Raw genomic sequence first — 17754 nt, forward strand, 5'->3', positions numbered from 1 at the left:
TCCATCACAACAGCGGTCATTTATATGCTGCACAAGTATTTCATAGGAATATGCATAATGGGAATGAAGTTAATTCATAAATGCAGCCTGCAGATTTTAGATTAGACTCACAGAGAAATTAGCAGCAAGGGAAAATGCTGAGCCTTCACAGCTGTCCTGCACCTGCACCGTGCTCCATCCATCACGCTGCTCAAGCAGGGCAGAGGTGCCCCGGCAGCTTGTGATGCCATTCACCTCCTTCTTCCTTGTAGCACCGTGCTCAGCCCCATATGAGCGTGACACAGAGCAGCAGGCACACACAGCTGCTGGAAAGGTGTGAAACAAGCAGCAAGTCACTGAGACCGCTCAGCTGGATCCAGGCTGGGCTCCCATCACTGCACACCTCATCTCCAGAGCACAGGGCCAACCAGCATCTGCTTGTAAAAACATATCTTTTGCATTTAAAGTAATAATAACCAGCAATTAGACACTTACTTTGATTGGAAACAGTTGTGCCTATTCACAGGCTCAGCTGTAGGACCGTCTGCACTGCTACAGAAGAAACGTTTTCTTTCCTTCCTATGATCACTCAGCACTGGAACACTGAACCAAACACCCTGTACTACGGTTATACCTCTGCAAGCATGAAGCATACCATGATGTATATATGGTGGGGAGGCTCTTTTCAACAAGCTGTTATCTGTGTAATTATTCTTTAAGTAAAAATTAATCACAATAAACTGCACAGGTCAGGCTTTACCCCAAGATGAGTGGCTCCGGCAATGAGCAGTCACCATTGCATTTAGTAAAGTAGCTTAATTGAAGCTAATTTCACCAGGTGATCTTAACAAACAGCTATTTCCCTTTAAGATGAGCTGAGCAGGGACACCCACAGCTCCATCAGTGCTCACAGCCCATCCCCTGACCTTGGCTGTCTGCAGGGATGGGGACACCACAGGAACCTCAGTATAAGTTATGATTTTCTTCCCCTCAAATACCCCGTCCTAATTCAGCTGTATCAGCAGAAATCATATTAAAAAGACCACCTTCAGAAAAGCCCTTTTATAAACGCTTCCCTTCCTTATCTCAGCGTCCCAATGCAGATTGTACCAAATGAAATGAACGCACCAAAAATAAAAGCACAGTGCTTAGTTACGAGCAAGGGCCAGAGCTGCAGGAATCCTCTTTGCATACATTCATATTGTTATCAGAAGGAAAACCAACTGGCAAGAAAGAAATGTGGACCAGCTTACATGATATGTGTGATAGATGAATTCATAGCAGCATCTCTGGCATTCAGATGTCAAGAATATCAGTTTTCATTTCCTCTTAGCATTTGTTTGAATAACTTGGATGTGATACGTCCGGATATTAAACCTCAGTAATAACATAAAAGGATAAGAGCAGGAAAAAGAAAAATATACATATATTCTTTTCAAACAAACCCAAGCAAATTAATATGTAATTTCACTTATAAAGATAAAAACCCTGATGTAAAACAAAACCATGGCACCACAAACACAACAGCAGAAGCCATTTCCTTTCCTCCCCCCAAATGATTTACCAGGGCTGGTAAACACCAATAGGAAGATTAAGGGATGGAATGATGACAGCTTCCAGCCCTGCCATTCTTTGGACTGCTACACCAAGCATTCTGACCCATGGAACCATTGTGTACAGCTGTGTCTGGATTCTTTTTATTACCCTGGAATCACAGAAATAAGTGAAGAAACAATCATGTGTCGTGGCTTGATCAACTGCAAACCTTCCCTTAAGATCAAACGTTTAAAAGTTATACAGTTAACAGCCAATATATATTGATATGTATATGAATGAGAACTGTAATCACTGCCAGCATCCTATCATGTGTACATTTTATGGTGCTCTGTATACAGTGTACTTTACATTACAGGACAACGGGTGGATAAGAGCATTTGAGTGCTGCTACTCACTTTTTGTGATCGAATACCAAATGCTTTCTCAGTTTGTCTGACAGACTGGAACGGCTCCAACAACCCCTCACTCAACGTGTGCTCTCGTCTCATTCTTCCACATCATCCATTACATCTCCTGGAAATATATAAAGGCTTTCCTGGCTGTCCTCAGATTTCTTTGCTTGCCAGTTGTTCAGGTGCCTTCTAATTCCCCCCACTAACACCTTACTAAAATCAGCAAGAAAACCTAGAGTGAATTTTAAATCCTTTCCATATACCTCTAAAATAATCCTTCTCTGCTGTCTCATTATGCATGAAGACAGCTGTGCTTCATGGGAGCAATGCTTTATATGCTCTGCAAGAACAGAAGTGACAGCAAATGTCACAGGAGACATCATACTCCCTCACCAAGTTTAACCTTGGGCACACCTATGTCTGTATGACACGCAGGAGCTACTAACGCATACTCCAAGTCAATATTTTTACTTGTCTTGGAAAACATGACAAGACATTTGCATTCTGACTGTACGAAAAGCTTGAGAAATGGTACTTTTCTAAGAATAGTTAGACGGAGTGTCTAAAAAACTCCCACCTTGCTCAGTGTTTCTTATCTGCTCTCAGCTGCATCTTGTTTATCTGCTAGATGGAAGCAAAACTGCAAGCACTACAACGTCATGCAGACATGTAAAAGCGAGGTGGGTTGCACCTGCTGAGTCCAGGAGATCACCATTACAACAGTTCCAGACTCAAATTCAGTTGCTATGCCATTCAGCTTGTTTTCACATTTGGCAGAATGAGATTCCAGTACAGTCTTCCCTAAATATACTGAAGGAAACAGCTGACATCAATCATCTCAGGTATTTTTAGACCGTGCAGCAGAATTAACACCACAAAATGATTCTCACAGATCACATTCTGACTCCAACTGCACTTTTAAAGCACATCTTTGAGAATACTCCCATCACTGAGGTTTTTAATCATGATCTGTGAACTGAAAAGAACTGTTGGGACATCTGGGAGGGAAACCTTGTAGTCCTTCACATAGCATTACCCTGAGAAGGTGACAGCAGCTGCCCCACTGCAGCTCTACTCTGGGAGATGCTGGACTGAAGGCTGGTTTTATATCCCAGAGGTGACTAAGTAAAGCAAATTGTTCTACACAAGGATTTGAGAACTTCCAGGAAAAAGAATAAGGCAACATGTCCTGCAGAAATACTGCATATCTAATTGATTTTTTTTCCTGACAATGATATGAATCGATTGTTCAGTCTTACAGACTCATTCTGCAATACATCATAAAAGCACTGGTCATTCAGTGGGAGAATTTAAGTGTCTGCAGAACGAGGATATAGGTAAAATAATTTAGGGAGAGAAAGAAAAACTAATTCTGACAGTGAAATTAGGCAATTACACGTTCAGGAAGGTATGGCTGAGAACAAAAGTCTTCAATCCATTGATCTCTATTTCCTTCCATTTCTAACACGGGATTTTTAAGAACACGCATACCACGCTCAGTTGATTAAAGCAAAAGAAAAAGCCTTTCAGACTTGGCATTTTCTCCTCCTATATTTCACGTTCAGTTTGAGGGATGGTGATTTATTAGTAGCTTCCTCCATCATAATCTCTTCAACTTGATCCTTCCACCTTCTCGCATCACTTGTCAAAAATGCTTGTGCTCTTCCTTATAGGTGTGGGATATTGAGATCAAATGCTGCTGTAGTCAGAGCCACGGGCAAGTAATGCTGCTGCCTTCCACTCCACTGCAAAGAAGGTAATGGTTCCAAAGAAACCAACAATCACCATGATCAGGAGCTGCCACTGCAGAAGGAAGTAGTTGCTGTAGAAATAGGCAACCGCAGCACAGATGGACTGATAGGGAAAAAAAGTGAAAGATGTTAAGTGGATATATCCACTCCAGCACTGCTGCACAAGGTTAGAGCTGGTAATACACACAGTTTAATGTGCATCTTTAAGTATGCTTCAGTCAAAGATATATCAATCAAACTTCATTATACCTCAGCATATGTCTCTACACGATATACAACAGATTTAGTTTTTACTTATTTAAATGTGTTCACTATAGAAAATGAACACATTTGAAAGTGTCTGAAGCATGGCAAGCACGGTTCTCCTTTATTTCAAAGCATTTTATCTAGAAACAATGCAGCCAAGGCTTTAGGACAAAATCCAGACAACCTATTTTCAGTTTTACAGCATCACAAGCTATTTTGTACCAAAATATAGCTAGAAACATAGCTAGAAACTTTGACAACCACTCCTGCTCACTTGCATTGTTTCCTTTTTAAGGGTAAAAATCCCATTAAAGCTGTATAAAGAATATTCCCCACACTTGTACATTCAGGAGGTCGCGAGATGTAATACCTGAACAAACTTAAAGATGGCAAAGGCAGGAGCACTGTCTTCAGAATACAGGAATCCTAAAATGCTGAGGAGTTGGGTATTGAAGCAGCTGTCTCCCAGGCCCAACAGAAAGCTGCAGAACATGGCCACCTCTTTGCTGCAGGAAAAATTCAATCAAATGTAAGAATCACTCATTCAAGCAGCTCACACAGCTACTGACTAATGCATGAACCTACCAACTACTTTTGACAGACTTACTTGGAAACGGAGAATGGAAGAAAGTTATCAAACTTTAAATTTCATTGGAAAAGAAGTGGGAACATTTGGCTGGCAAAAAGAATAGTTTCATCAGATTTTAATTCCTTGAATGCTAAGGCTTCTGTTAGTATTACCAACAGTCAATTCTACGCTGCTAAAATCTCATTTCGGTGCCTAGAGTCACAAAGCTCACACAGCAGTGATCAAAAGCCAAAGCACATACAGCGAATTCACCACAATTGCAGGAATATGAGCAAAAAGACCAATTCACATTGCAGAAAAATACTCCCATTAAAAGAGCAGTCCCACATACAGGCACAAATGCTAATAACTGCAGCTTGGCAGCTGTGCCTGCACAAACTGACCACATTACTTTCACACACATTAGCTCAAATACACCCCAAATGAAGGTTGCAATGATAAGAAAGCTCCCTATAATCTTCCCCTAACACAGGGCAGTGTAAGGCAGGCAGAGCATAGCTCCAGTCAAGTGGACTTTGACAAGGAGCATTCAAAGACATACAGTGTAAAGCTGGTGCTCTGTGCTATAGTAAAAATGAGCCAGACACTTAAAACAAATCCCTGACAGCTGGCACAAGTTGATCACAACTGTAAGAGTTATGTTCCCAGATAGCATAATTGCTACCAAATATCCTCATGCTTTTTATTCTTACACCATTTAAATCCCTAAATTGGGTATGCACCAGAAAAGCGGTTTCAATGAGTTTTCTATGAGAAGTACAAGCTGTTTTATATGCACATTGAGTTACACCAGAGTGAAGAGCTTACATACCTTGGAATCATGTAAGCACTGTCATCTGTTCCTTCCATAGGAGCAACAGGGGCATTACTTGGCATGTTGACAAAAATTAAATAAAAGGCAATGAAGTGGACAATGATGCCTAGCATCACAATGGGGTTCCTGCCAAAGCGACTCTTCTTGCTCAGTAAACCAAAGATCCCTCCACCTGTAGGGATGGAAAAGGTGGGAGACTGACATCAGAAACAAACATACAAAGCACAGGTTTTAATTCAAAATAACAGAAGTTAAAAACAGACTGAAAATGTACATTGTAGATATCGCTGTGTTTAATTACTGAAGCACTCACAGACATGAAAGCCACCCCAAAGCACCTGCCAGCTCTGCCACACCAGCTCTTCATGGTGACAGAACCTTTGGGTTGCCAGAGGTGTCCAAGACAACAGGCACATTTCTCATGGGAATGCTGATGAAGACACTTAGTCTTTTTACAAGGTATCGTGCCAGGTCTTCTGTATCCTCCTCACAACACTATGAAGTGAGGAAGGGTGATTTTCTGCTTAGCTTTGTTAATTGAAAAAGCACGTGCCTCTCTATGAATCCAAGTTGCTCATCAGCAAATGTTCCCTTTTGACTCACCTAAAATTTCCCCAACACCAATAAAAATCCCAGAGAGACCAATAAGGCTTTTCTCTTCGGTGCCAAACCTATTCACAGCACCAATGCACGTTCCATACACTCCAGAAAAGAATGTTAATTCCAAACCTTTGAAGGCAAGCAAACAAAATTAACAAATGAGGGCTTTCTTCCTAAGCTTCACAATAGTTCATACCTAAATGTTTTTCCCTAAAGTAGCTTTCAAATGCATGTTTTAAAGGAGGGAAGCGTAACAGAAGCAAACAAGAAGAGTTTTAAGCTATGTAGTCATTACACATTTCTATGCTAATTTATGGAAACAATATAAAAAAGCCATGTCATATAATTAGCATCAGATGCACTGAGGCTCAGTTGTTGGTATTTCCACTCCTCCAAGTACTTTGGAATTTCATTCAAACAAGAACCGTTGTGTGAAACAGCACTCAATAACCAAGGAAATAAAACAATTCCACTTTAAGATCTTTTTCCCATATTATGGTATTTCTAAGGAAGATCCCTGTGCCCCCAAACCCTAAACAAGAGGCAAGAGTTCTTCTAAGCTCAACTTCTCCTTTACCATAGGTGCATAATGAAAGCAGAGCAAGAATAACTACTACTTGCTAGAAATCTTTCTATTGCTGATGCTGAAAGGCGACACATTTAAGTACAAAATACAGAATCATTAGTCTGAAACTTGCAATGTCTTAATAGCAATTACATTTACAAGAACCCAAGTGTTCTGCTTAAAGAAAAACAGAAAACACAACTCCCATTCCCCTCCTCTGTCTTTTGCTATTGCAATAACACAGCATGCCATACACTGATCTACCAGCAGCAGGCTGTTCAACGCTGTATGTGACCTGCAGAGCCTCAAAAAGGGATCAGCTCTCAATAGTCTGATTAATCAAACCACACATTTCAGAAGTAAAAGCCTATGCCTGCCTTAAGGGACTTCCCGTTTTCCTATGAAGTGGCAATACTGACCAGGAGCCACGAGATGGCAGCAGGCAGCTCTTCCAAGCTGGACTGATAGTTTCCTACTTAACCTTCTCTACCAGCTTTAAATTTCATCACACAAGACCCCATTCCCTTGCCTTGTTACCTTGTTTCACACTCCTGTTGCACTGAACATCTACAAGGAATTCAAGTTAGTTCATTTGGCTTAACATAAAAACTGAAGGGAAATAGGTAGAAAAATGCCCAAGAATCCTCTTTTCCACAAAAAAAACCAAAACAACTCTGCTGTGCGGCTGTTATTTAAAACCCCAAATGATGCCCAGCAGTGCTGCACAATCACACGCCGTGCTTGCTTCATACCTGTATAGGCTGTTGTAACACTGAGGAGCAGAATCTCTTTCGTGAAGCTTAGCTTTATAGATCTCTCTGAAAAGACACAATAAAGGAGATTAACATAACTTCAACTAACAGTACTAAGAGCACCCGCACCTTCTTTGCTCTCTGCTTAAACCAAAAGTAAGTTATTTCAACTGTGACTTCCTTGCAATAAGAACATTATCGCGTGATAAGCATACAGACATTCATTTGCACTCTAAAGAAACTATTTGATCTCAAATCTTTTTGTAAGAAATGCAAGGAGGGAAATATTAAAGTGCAGTTTTTAAATCAGCAGATAATTTACTCTTCACTGTATTTTTGTACTCACTGTTCATGGTGATTAACTCCTATAAGAATAAATGCTTTGTCCATGAAGATCTCCATGATCTTAAAACAGTTACTAATGGACCAAATCAAACTCAGTGGAAACTAGTCAGTTTAGTCCAAAAACTTTAAGTGTTATCATCTGGTCACAAAAAGCAACATGCAACTTCTCCTTTACATTGTTTTTTTCTATTTGAGAAGACAATTTAACTTTCACACACTAGCTTTCCCTAGGGGAGACCTGTTGTTTTTGAGCTTATCTGTACAGGGAATGCATTGTAAAGCAGCGTGGATCTCAAACTCAAATTTCTCCTGCATTATACTAGCATAGATGTGAAGTCTCACACTTTCTTTGCTTGCAGACAGACTTTGATTGTATGACACTGTCATGGGAGAAGCACAGAAGTTCAGCCAGCCACCTTGCACCAGTTACACATCAACAGCAATCTGTGCACACATTCAGTGTTCCCAAGCTTTTCCATTTGTGAGCCTTGTTTATGCTTGACTCTAAGTCACAAATATTCATACAGAAATCTCAGTTCCTATCAGGCTCAAACCTCATCATCCCATATCTATACATGAACTGTCATCTCTAGTCTGATAATAATTGTCATTTGACAGCCTCTTTCCCCAAAGGCCAGACCAGAATTTCTGTATTTCAAGTGCAATAACTGAAATGCATTCTTTATCCATCTGCTAATTTTTGTTCTGAGTGATTTGTACATTTTCGCATATCAGCAGAATCATGGAGAGCTGGAAAGGATTTGTCAGGATTTTCTGAAGCAACTCGTATGTTAAACAGTACTTACTGAAGGCATCCACTGCTCTCATCAGCTTGTATCGTGCAGACCTGGGTAAATAAATGACTTGAGTTAAAATAGAAAAAGACTGCATATCCTGCATTTGCCTACCTATGCACTTCTAACTTCTGATATACTCAGAAGTTGCATCTATACATTATGGAAACAGATGATAAATATACTAGTATGAAAATATAACTTTGAAAAAGGATGGGAATTATCTCTGTTCATTCCGTCCCTTAACCTGGACTGATTAGGCAAAGAAAGACTACAAAAGCCAGATGCACATTTAACAATCAGTGGAGAAAAGAGGTAAGTGGTATCTTTCCATAGGCACTTACTTAATAAAGGGAAAACTTGATGTGCATTACCTCACTCTGCCCTTGGAAATGACATGTGCAGAACATTAATTGATTCTCACTTGTTCAGATACAGGCACTTTTCTATCAAATCTGTACATTCTACAGGTTGTTCATAACATTCAGGCTGCCAGTTCAGAGGGGAAAGTGAAACTGACACTCCATTATGAAGCAGGGACACATAAGTAAGTACATATGACAATAAATTATTGTTGTAAGCACTTACGAGCTGTCCCCAGGGATTTCATTAGTAGAATCTTCCTCCCCTGGAGCTTTTGTGTCCTCTTGTTTCCTAATCAGAAAGAACAGAACTGTGCCCACAAGACTGATAACAGTCAAGGCAATGAAGACAGTCCTGCGATCGCTCTCTGGAAAAACAAATTAAGAGTCACAATGAGATGTGTAAAAGCAATTCAGACAAAGTCAGCTACCTTCAGAGAACTAATACAAGCATAATTCATAGCAGAGTTTTAAATGCTTACTGATTTTCTACTTTACACCGCATGCAGAACAAAACTAACCTAGATATTTGTAAATTCCTATCTCATTTTCACAATGCCAATAAAACATTGGTATATTAAAGAGCATTACTTGCATTTCCTGTCATGCAAAGGCTATGACCAGGGAGGAGCCAGTTAGCAATGACAGTGGATAAATTATTAGCAGGAAAAAATTGTATGTTTCAGGACACGTATAATTCAGAACAGACATAGGAAGTTACCCCAAAAGCCTGCAGATTTCTAAAAGCTTGTTCTTTACCAGATATTAGTACAGTAACATCAGGCTATTAGAATTGTACACTACAAAAGCCTTAACAGCACTGAAACCTCAGAAACTGAAGCAGCATACAATGTGTTGCGGGAGGAACATAATTGCTTCCCTTTGCACCAGCTCTGGTGCATCACCCAACTTGTCTGGCAAGGGAAAGTCTGCAATACCAAAGTTATCCCTACTTGCATATTAAGCAGGGGAAAAAAATGCTGAGAAACTGCTAGCAGTTGTGACTGAACCAATGAATGAACACAAAGACACTGCCCATGCTTGTATTTAATGGACTTCTGCTTAAAGGCAAACAGTAAATTGTTTTGTCTCAATTTAAAACAACCTGTGCATGATTATAGATCAAGAAGAAAACATGCTTCATCTTGAAATGCCTTCAATACAGGCAGTAAAAAGGAGGAACTAATTTTCAATTACTATCAGATCTTCTAATGCTAATATTGAGCTTTTAATAAAGAAGAGTCTCAAGACGTTTCAAGAGCATTTTCCATTTAGAAATGCAAAAAACCCTAACAGCAGAACTCCCCCATATTTAATGGCTGCATTCAGCAGTTAGCAATAGCAATGAAAACTGGAAGGCACAGAACTTCAAGGACTCCATGAGAGAATGTGGGAGCTGACTCTTAAAAACTAACCTGTGCTGTGCTACCAAGTCCATGTCTATGGGGAACCTGAGGCAATGCATTTAACAGAGGCAAGATGTAGAACAAAGGCAGTATTTCTGAAGCCTGATAATTTAGATGTCAGCATCTTATTCCTGCTTGACCATGCCAGAAAGTGGCATCCGTATATTTCCGTTACCATCTTGCCACAAACAAGCAACACCAACCTGATATGTAAGTTTTCCCTTGCCAAGCGAAGTATATATAGAGGTTTCCAAAAAACAAGCTGTAAACAGAAAGAACAACACATGTGAACTTTTTATGATAAGATTAAGATCACAGCATCACAGCCACACCATTCTATGCAAAACCAGCACTTCACAATCATGGAAGAACAAGAAAGCAGTTGCTTCCCATGCAAACTGTTTACTCTGTAGAGAACTGCAAACACAGGAGAGGACTTGCCCTAACACTGGCTATTCCTTTTTAGGAATCAATACAGAACAAGATAATAACAAACTATTTCTTATCTCTCCCACTGTTTTTGGGAGGGTGTAACTTAGAAAGATGACATACCCACAGAAATGAATTTGCAGAACTCCCCTAGAAGAGTTGAGTATCTTGCCTGAAATATTAGTCCAGCAATGCTAAACTTACTGCTGACAGGTTGAGGAAATTCTGTGTTTCTACATAAAGCTCCCTGCAATACATCAGCTCAGAATAAATGGTGACTCAAAACAGCCACCGCTCCTTTTCCTCATCTCAACTCATATATTCTATGCACTATAAAATACACAATTAGTTGAGTTTGTTGAGATCAGGACTTTGCTACACCAAGATGTAAATTAATTCCAAAACGCAAAACACAAGCACACCACTGTTTCACACTGCTGTTCCATTATTGCAGCACTCTGTCTCCACACAGCATCAGCAATGCCACTTAAAGCAAGCTCATCAGCCTAACCACCGTGACTCACTCCCTACATTATTTCTCAATATCCAGAAGCACTGTATTAGCAGCATAAGATGTATCTGCCTTCAGGATACATTTGTGGACCTGCTATCAGTAAATCTGATCTCTCTCCAGTCTTGCTGACATTATCCAACTCCAAAAGTTTTTCACCCATCACACACACAAAAAAAAACAAACAGCTCATTGTTCCAAATCAATGTTCCCTTGGTTTCAACACATTACATGAGCTCTAGTACAGCAGGTCTCACCAACAGCTCTACATTTTGCCTAGCTGCCACCTTCCTGGTCTGCTAACCCTTGAGTAAAATACTCCTTAACGACCTTCTGTCCAAGTTGAAGAGTCCCATTCTTTTTATTCTCTCTTCAAATCAACAGCTCTGTTTTCATGCACACCACCATCATCTTTCCCTCCAACAAAATTCCAGAGCAACTGGAGGCCCAGCACTGAGGTTAAATGGGCCTTAGACAGAGGTGAGATGACGGTGTGGGGAGGCCATGCAGGATCATGAGAGCTCATTAGTATGCTCATGATCCTAATGCAAAACATCTCTCCAAGACCAGACAGGTTTCCCTTACATTTGCCAAATGCACCCAGAACTAACATGCATCTTTTCAGCACGTCAAGAGCAGAGACTTGCAATAGATACCCTTATATACACTGCCAACCCTTAAAGGAGGTCTGGGTAGGGTGGATCCTACAAACACCTGAGCTCCCCTTGGCTGGCCCTGCCTTCCCATCAGGTGCTCAATTGCTGCTTCAAGCTGTGACTTGCATTTCCACAGCAACAACTGAAAAGCTATGAATTAAAGCTTACCTGGACTGTAAGAGGGCCCAAAATACTCCACTGTTCCTTCCAATGGTGTTTTCATCAGAATTTATAGTCAAGCAATTTCCCTGTGCCGTCCATAGTACTGGAATGTGCAAAAGATATTTGATCAGGAAATAAAAGAGCTTTAGAAGTATGTTCAAATACAACAAAGAACAATGAGCAGAATAAAAGAAATGCTTACCTGCAGCTGCAATGCCAATAAAAACAGAAGCAGTATAGAAAGTCCACGTAGAAGGTTGAATAAAAACTGCAATGTATAAGCTAGAATAGAACAAATACACCCATTTATTGAACATAAAACAATGTGGAGAGTGCTCTTTAAGAAACAGCTATCTTAGCTTCTCTTAAATCACCCACTGCCATCCAAGGTACCATGCAATACAATACAGGTTATGTAAAAAAAATAAGGTAAGCTTTTCAATCAACCAAGAATGTAGATGTTTTTTATGCAGTCAGTAACCTGAGACCACAACATGAACTCAACAGTCTGCAAAGTCTGAAAACGATAAGGAAAAACACAGTTTCCAGTAGGCTTGAAGAGCACTGAAGTCACCTACTGATAGATGCAGCAGCTCAGCATGGTGTGCTCCTTAGCCAGTACAGTTTGGTATTTGGTACAGCACTTCGACATGGAAAATAAAGATATTTCCAAGAAATTAAAAATACTTACCTATAAAATATGCCACTAATAAACATGGAGAGTTGAGGTCCTACTAGTGCAACCACTGAAGGTGAGATAAGGTTTGATGCTGAGAATACTCCATATATAATAGACATGCTACATAAACAAACAACAAAGATAGGAAGATACTTAAAATAAAATACAGGTTACAAATGTAGACTGATTAAGAAGACTGCTCAGTTGATTCCAAAGTATTAAAATAAATTTAAGCAACTGCCTAACTTTTATATGCAAACATTTCCTTCCTTTCTGTTGTTAATTACCTTCAACCATTTTACTCCATACAGAAACACTCAAGTGTAGTGTTTCTTGCACTGCTGAATCGAGTCCCAAGCCATTGCAGGACAGCACATCTTCTAATTTATGACAGGATTTTTGTCAAACTGTGCCTTACCAAGTTCCTCTATTTTGTGCCCAGTACTTCTAACGGAGAATGTACCAGAACCACTTTCATCTATTAGTGAGCTTTTCATCTTCTGTCAAATGCACCATAAAAACTGTATGGATATATTTTGCAGTAGCTGTATTTTTAGTTTATATTAAGCCAGTAAACCTTTCAAAGCAGCAACTGGGTTTTCTTACATGACAGATCAATTTGGTTTACAAAAGCTCCCTGATCATACTTGGTGAGTCTGGCCAAGTCAGTGCAATAAACACTCAGAATTGTATTTTACAGATGAAAGCCTTTCTTCTCTGCTTTTCTGGTTGCTCCTTTCCCAACTACATTGCAGTATTTCCTACAAGTTGATCCAAACAACCTATATGCTACAAAGGCACAGAAGCAGATGGGGCACACTTCGTTTTAGCTTTACAAAGAACATACACAAAACGATCACATAGATCAATTAGAAATGAGTAATTCAGACTAGAACTGAATGTGAGAGCCATGATTTAAACTGCTTTAAGTATGCCATTAAATTGCGAAGCCAGCAGAACTCTAAAATCTCTCGAGAGTATCTCTCTACCAGATGTAATTATAACTAGCTTCACCCTGCAAGGAGCAAAGCAGTAAGAAAACATGCATGAGTTACCTTGTGTAGCCACTGCCATGAAAATCTGTGCTGTTTAGATTTGTAATAACTGTTTGCTGTGAGGAGAAATCACATGCAATGTTGTTAGAACATCTTGAAAACGTTTGCATCAGATTGAAGTCAGTGCTAAACATCAAAAAAATATCATTGAATTATAGAATTAGCCAGGTTGGAAAAGACCTCAAAGATCATCGAATCCAACCACAGCCTAACCATAGTACCCTAAATCATATATTATCACAAATAGATTCTACTTAAAGAGTAAATTACAACTCATAGTATCTCTGTACAGTGACAATAATGAAAAGACAGTAATTGTAAATACCCAAGAGGTTATTTACAGGAAAAATTCACCCAAATGGAAGCCTTTGGTATGCTGGGAAGCACTAAAGCAATCCCCACCAAGGAGCAATCTCCAAGAGATGCTGCCTTAGTGGTGGTCAGCCATAAATGAGGTCTAGAGGAGGTGGAGTCAAGCTCCACCCCTTCCAGGGCACAACTCCACTACTCTCACCTGTGCTCCCACAGCTGCCCCAACACTTGCCTCAGCTGATTAATCAGAGGTTCAGGCTGTGATTACCAATTTCCCAAACAATCTCCACAATGACGATATTTGGCTGGGAAACATCCACTTGAAGCAATAATAAAGATTTGGGAATTATATCATGATTTCACCAGAGATCTTACAGTGTTTCACAAAACACTTCTCTTATATAGCTATGTATGACTATCTTCATCTAAACAATGAGGAAAAACAGGCTGAAGCTTCACTGTACTCTTAATCTATCCAAACTTCAGCTGTACTTTAGGTTCAGCTGACAGTTTCCATTCTTTCATTCAGTTCCCATTTTGTTCAGTCTTCCCATTAACAACTTGTTCCTTTTTTTTCCCCTTGAATCAGCTTTAGTGATCATGAGACCATGTAATTAGCTGGATTGTCTGGAGCACCTGATTGAAAGTCAGTTTTAATGACTTTAATGGCAATACATTACATCACTGCATGATCGCTAGGCCCAATTCAGTGAGGTGCTGCACATTCATCGCATAGCAGAATTTAATCATTATGCTGTTTAACAACAACTGTTGCAAGCAATTATTTCCATGGTGTAGAGAAGGACATTTAGATGTTTAAACTCAGAAAGAATTCTATTTAATGTGTAAGAACAGAGAAGCAAGATGTATGTTGAAATAAGACTGATATCAAAAGCAATGTCAACAACTAAGTTAAAGAAGGTGACTTGGCATTTCTAGCAGCTGTGTGAGCCTGACTGCTTGCCAGGTGTCATCCTCACACTCCCCCTCAATGTTCAGTTTGTTAAAACAGAAATAAAGGTAGCATAAGGAAAGAAACCCCAGGAGAAACTAAGGGCATGTTAAGTAGGGGTTAATAATAACATTTTAGGCAAACAATTTGAAAGGGCTTATATACAAAAATCAGGAGTGTGAAAGATAGAATAAAAATCAATTGCTATATGTAGAATGATACAAAACAGACATTGAAGTTCTAACATTTGATTGCTTAATTTTCCACTGTCTAAGCAATCAGACAGAGTTACATAGGCAGCAACAGTACCTTAAGGAAATAAGCTGATTAAGCATCCTGTTAACCAACTTAAACTAGTTAAAACTAAACCAAAATGTCAAAATACATACTGCACATTAAAAATCCCACTAGAGCAACACACACATTAACCAAAGGACAAAAGAACCGTCACACAGCTGAGGAATGCTTTGATAACACACCTACCGCAATATTTCCACATGTTTGGAAAGCAGTGAATATAAACATGAATGAGATTCCCAAAATAAGTACGTTGAAAAGTTTTTTTGAGTCAGGAGTCATTTTGTGGGTTGTTTTGTCAAGTTCTCAGCTTCAGTCTGGAAAAAAATATATCTATTTCCCTTTAAAAGCTTCCACTTAACTCCTGTTTAAAGAAAGAAGAAAAAAGAATAAAGCAATGACAACAAAAAGCCCTTTAAAGATGATCATTCCTGAGAGCTACTTGTTATTTGCTAGGATATAAACATCAACAAATCCAGAGATCTGGATATCTTAAATAACACCCTGCAAGGTCAGTAACTCAGAAAAATAAATATATAGATACAAAAAGCAAAGATCAACATTCTCTGTACCTTTTCCCATTAAGTTAAGAGAGCAGGAAGCAGCACGTTACTTCTCCGTGACATCTCAATCCACCCAAAGCAGCAGTTTTCCAAGCATCGAGATGGTTAATCAGCTGAGTTTCTTGCCATGGTTCTGGACTGGAATCCTGGTCAAAAGCCAGTAAATCACCTGACAAAGGAAAGATGAGATATTCACACACACAAGTCATTTCCATGCATGCTGGACAGGAAATAAGGAACATTTCACAATACAGATCAGCTGACCGTGCCTAGAAAGCCCTTGTGCACTATGGGAAATGCAGTTTTATCTCTGTATGCTTTTTTCTTTACACTCGAAAGAGCAGACATCAGATAATCCTTAAAACTGAAAAGCTCTTAGAAAGCTATCTAAGAAAAATGCCTGATTAGCTGGATTTATACATAGAAAAGGTCTATGTATAAATCCAAAGGGCAAATAATTCCTCAAAAGAGAAACTTTTCATTGCCACCAACACTGAAGTTTTGCTCAGTGCTTTTGCTTTATCTTAGTGACTCAAGAAGGAACAGCCTGTATAATCTTTCACTGCTTTCTCTCACAGCATTCAATTTTAGTAATGTTTTGCTCCTTATACCCTGCTTTACAGTGGTCTTCAGCAATACATTCAAGATCAATTGATATTTTAGCTTCAAAGCCCTCTGTCAAACTGTCAGCAAAACTAACACAGGGTGACATACACGTGGTATGGATGGGATGGATGCTTGTCACTGTTAGTACCTTATATATGTTCTGTATCTCCTGAGTCAGGAACGGAACATTCAGTTAAACTGCCAGACAAAGAGGAACAGGTGGAAATTGAGAAAATCAAAAAGCTTTATTCTTTACTTGAAGAAGAAAGTCAGCATGACCACTTTACAAAGATCCAACAGCCATATCAAGTTGCTGCTTTTAATGTCAGCAAAGCTCTCTTTCTGTATTAAATATTTAAAGCTGGATTGAATTTTTAAAGTCCAGTTCTTACAATTCCTTTAAGGCATCGCTAAACAATCAGATCCCACGTTTCCCTGCCCACAGCCACTGAGTCCCACTCAATTCCTTTGGCAAACAGGGTGGTGTGTGGGGACCATTCTGCTGACAGCAGCTTATACTGAAGGGATCACAAGGGGGGACTGAGGGAATCACATCTGTCACCTTAGATAAATCACTGTAAAGAAACAGACTTTAAATTCCTCCTGAGCGAAAGCGTTCTGGCAGATGAATGAAAGCAATGAATTCAAACTCTCTGAGCAGGAAAAGTACAATAAAACACAAATCAATACAGACACAAAAGCCAATCTTAGGTTATTTGATTTCCCAAAGCTTTTCTATAGGAAACAACTTGTTGCTTGCAGGTTTGTATCCAAACCATCGCTTAATGAGCTCACTTTTTCTTCTCCATTCATATCAAAACAGCATTTTTGATTCCTATCCATTAAAACCAGCTGACAGAACTACAAACTACAAACATTTACCACAGCTTTAAGGTAGTAATTAAACATTACGGCTATACATAAGGAAGGGAATTACCACACACACTCCCCCCCCCCCCCCCTCAGTGCCCTCCCCTCAGTGTCCGCCATTTTAGGCGGTGGGGGCTGTTCCTTCGCATCCATTTCCTTATGTTATTCCCTATGGTAGCGTTCCCAGCCCACACACCCACACACCCCTCGGCTCATTTCGGATCATTTTGGGCTGTTTTTTCGCCTTTTTTTTTCTTTCCGTTTATAACACAAAAGTTCGACTCCGACGATTACTTCTTCCGGGTCAACGCCGAACCGCCTCAACGGCCAATTTTAAATGCGTGAATATTGTTAATTTTAACACCTATTTTTCCCTCTACCTTCACGGTCGCTATTGGGAACTGAGGTCTGGGATTAAAAACAAAGCTTCTCCATTAATTTCGCTGTCGCTTCCGGCCCGTTGCTCACCGCGCGCGCTTGAGGAGCTTTCACTTCCGGAGCAACGGCGGC

At 39.7% G+C, this 17754-nt stretch overlaps 1 protein-coding gene across 6 annotated transcripts; it reads right to left on the minus strand.

Annotated features, from left to right (window-relative positions):
- Positions 1-1654: 1654 nt before the first annotated feature.
- Positions 1655-17743, minus strand: MFSD11 (major facilitator superfamily domain containing 11). Of its 6 annotated transcripts, none has more exons than XM_085522780.1 (16): positions 17625-17705; positions 16523-16572; positions 15778-15937; positions 15392-15569; positions 13645-13700; positions 12602-12709; positions 12113-12192; positions 11917-12013; positions 10356-10414; positions 8973-9114; positions 8397-8437; positions 7246-7311; positions 5932-6057; positions 5326-5500; positions 4296-4431; positions 1655-3782 (listed from the first exon to the last, which is right to left on the minus strand). In XM_085522780.1, the coding sequence occupies exons 4-16, from the start codon at positions 15485-15487 to the stop codon at positions 3618-3620; spliced, it is 1347 nt and encodes a 448-aa protein (XP_085378906.1). In that variant the 5' UTR covers positions 15488-15569; positions 15778-15937; positions 16523-16572; positions 17625-17705; the 3' UTR covers positions 1655-3617. The 6 variants fall into 6 exon arrangements, with proteins under 6 accessions (XP_085378906.1, XP_015735290.1, XP_085378907.1 ...); XM_015879804.3 differs by lacking the exon at positions 17625-17705 and adding an exon at positions 17449-17555; XM_085522781.1 differs by lacking the exon at positions 17625-17705 and adding an exon at positions 17441-17478.
- Positions 17744-17754: the final 11 nt, after the last annotated feature.

Source organism: Coturnix japonica, chromosome 23, assembly GCF_054131305.1.
Source record: "Coturnix japonica strain WE chromosome 23, WE-NBRP24, whole genome shotgun sequence".
Lineage (NCBI taxonomy): Eukaryota > Metazoa > Chordata > Aves > Galliformes > Phasianidae > Coturnix > Coturnix japonica.

Bases quoted from the DNA above. Each gene is read 5' to 3' on its own strand.
- MFSD11 (XM_085522779.1), bottom strand. From the start codon at position 15,487: ATGACTCCTGACTCAAAAAAACTTTTCAACGTACTTATTTTGGGAATC. The intron at 12,014-12,112 runs GTAAGCATTTCT...TGCACATTCCAG, and splicing joins TATTGGCATTGCAGCTGCAG to TACTATGGACGGCACAGGGA. The intron at 6,058-7,245 runs GTATGAAGCAAG...TTGCCTTCAAAG, and splicing joins TGTTACAACAGCCTATACAG to GTTTGGAATTAACATTCTTT.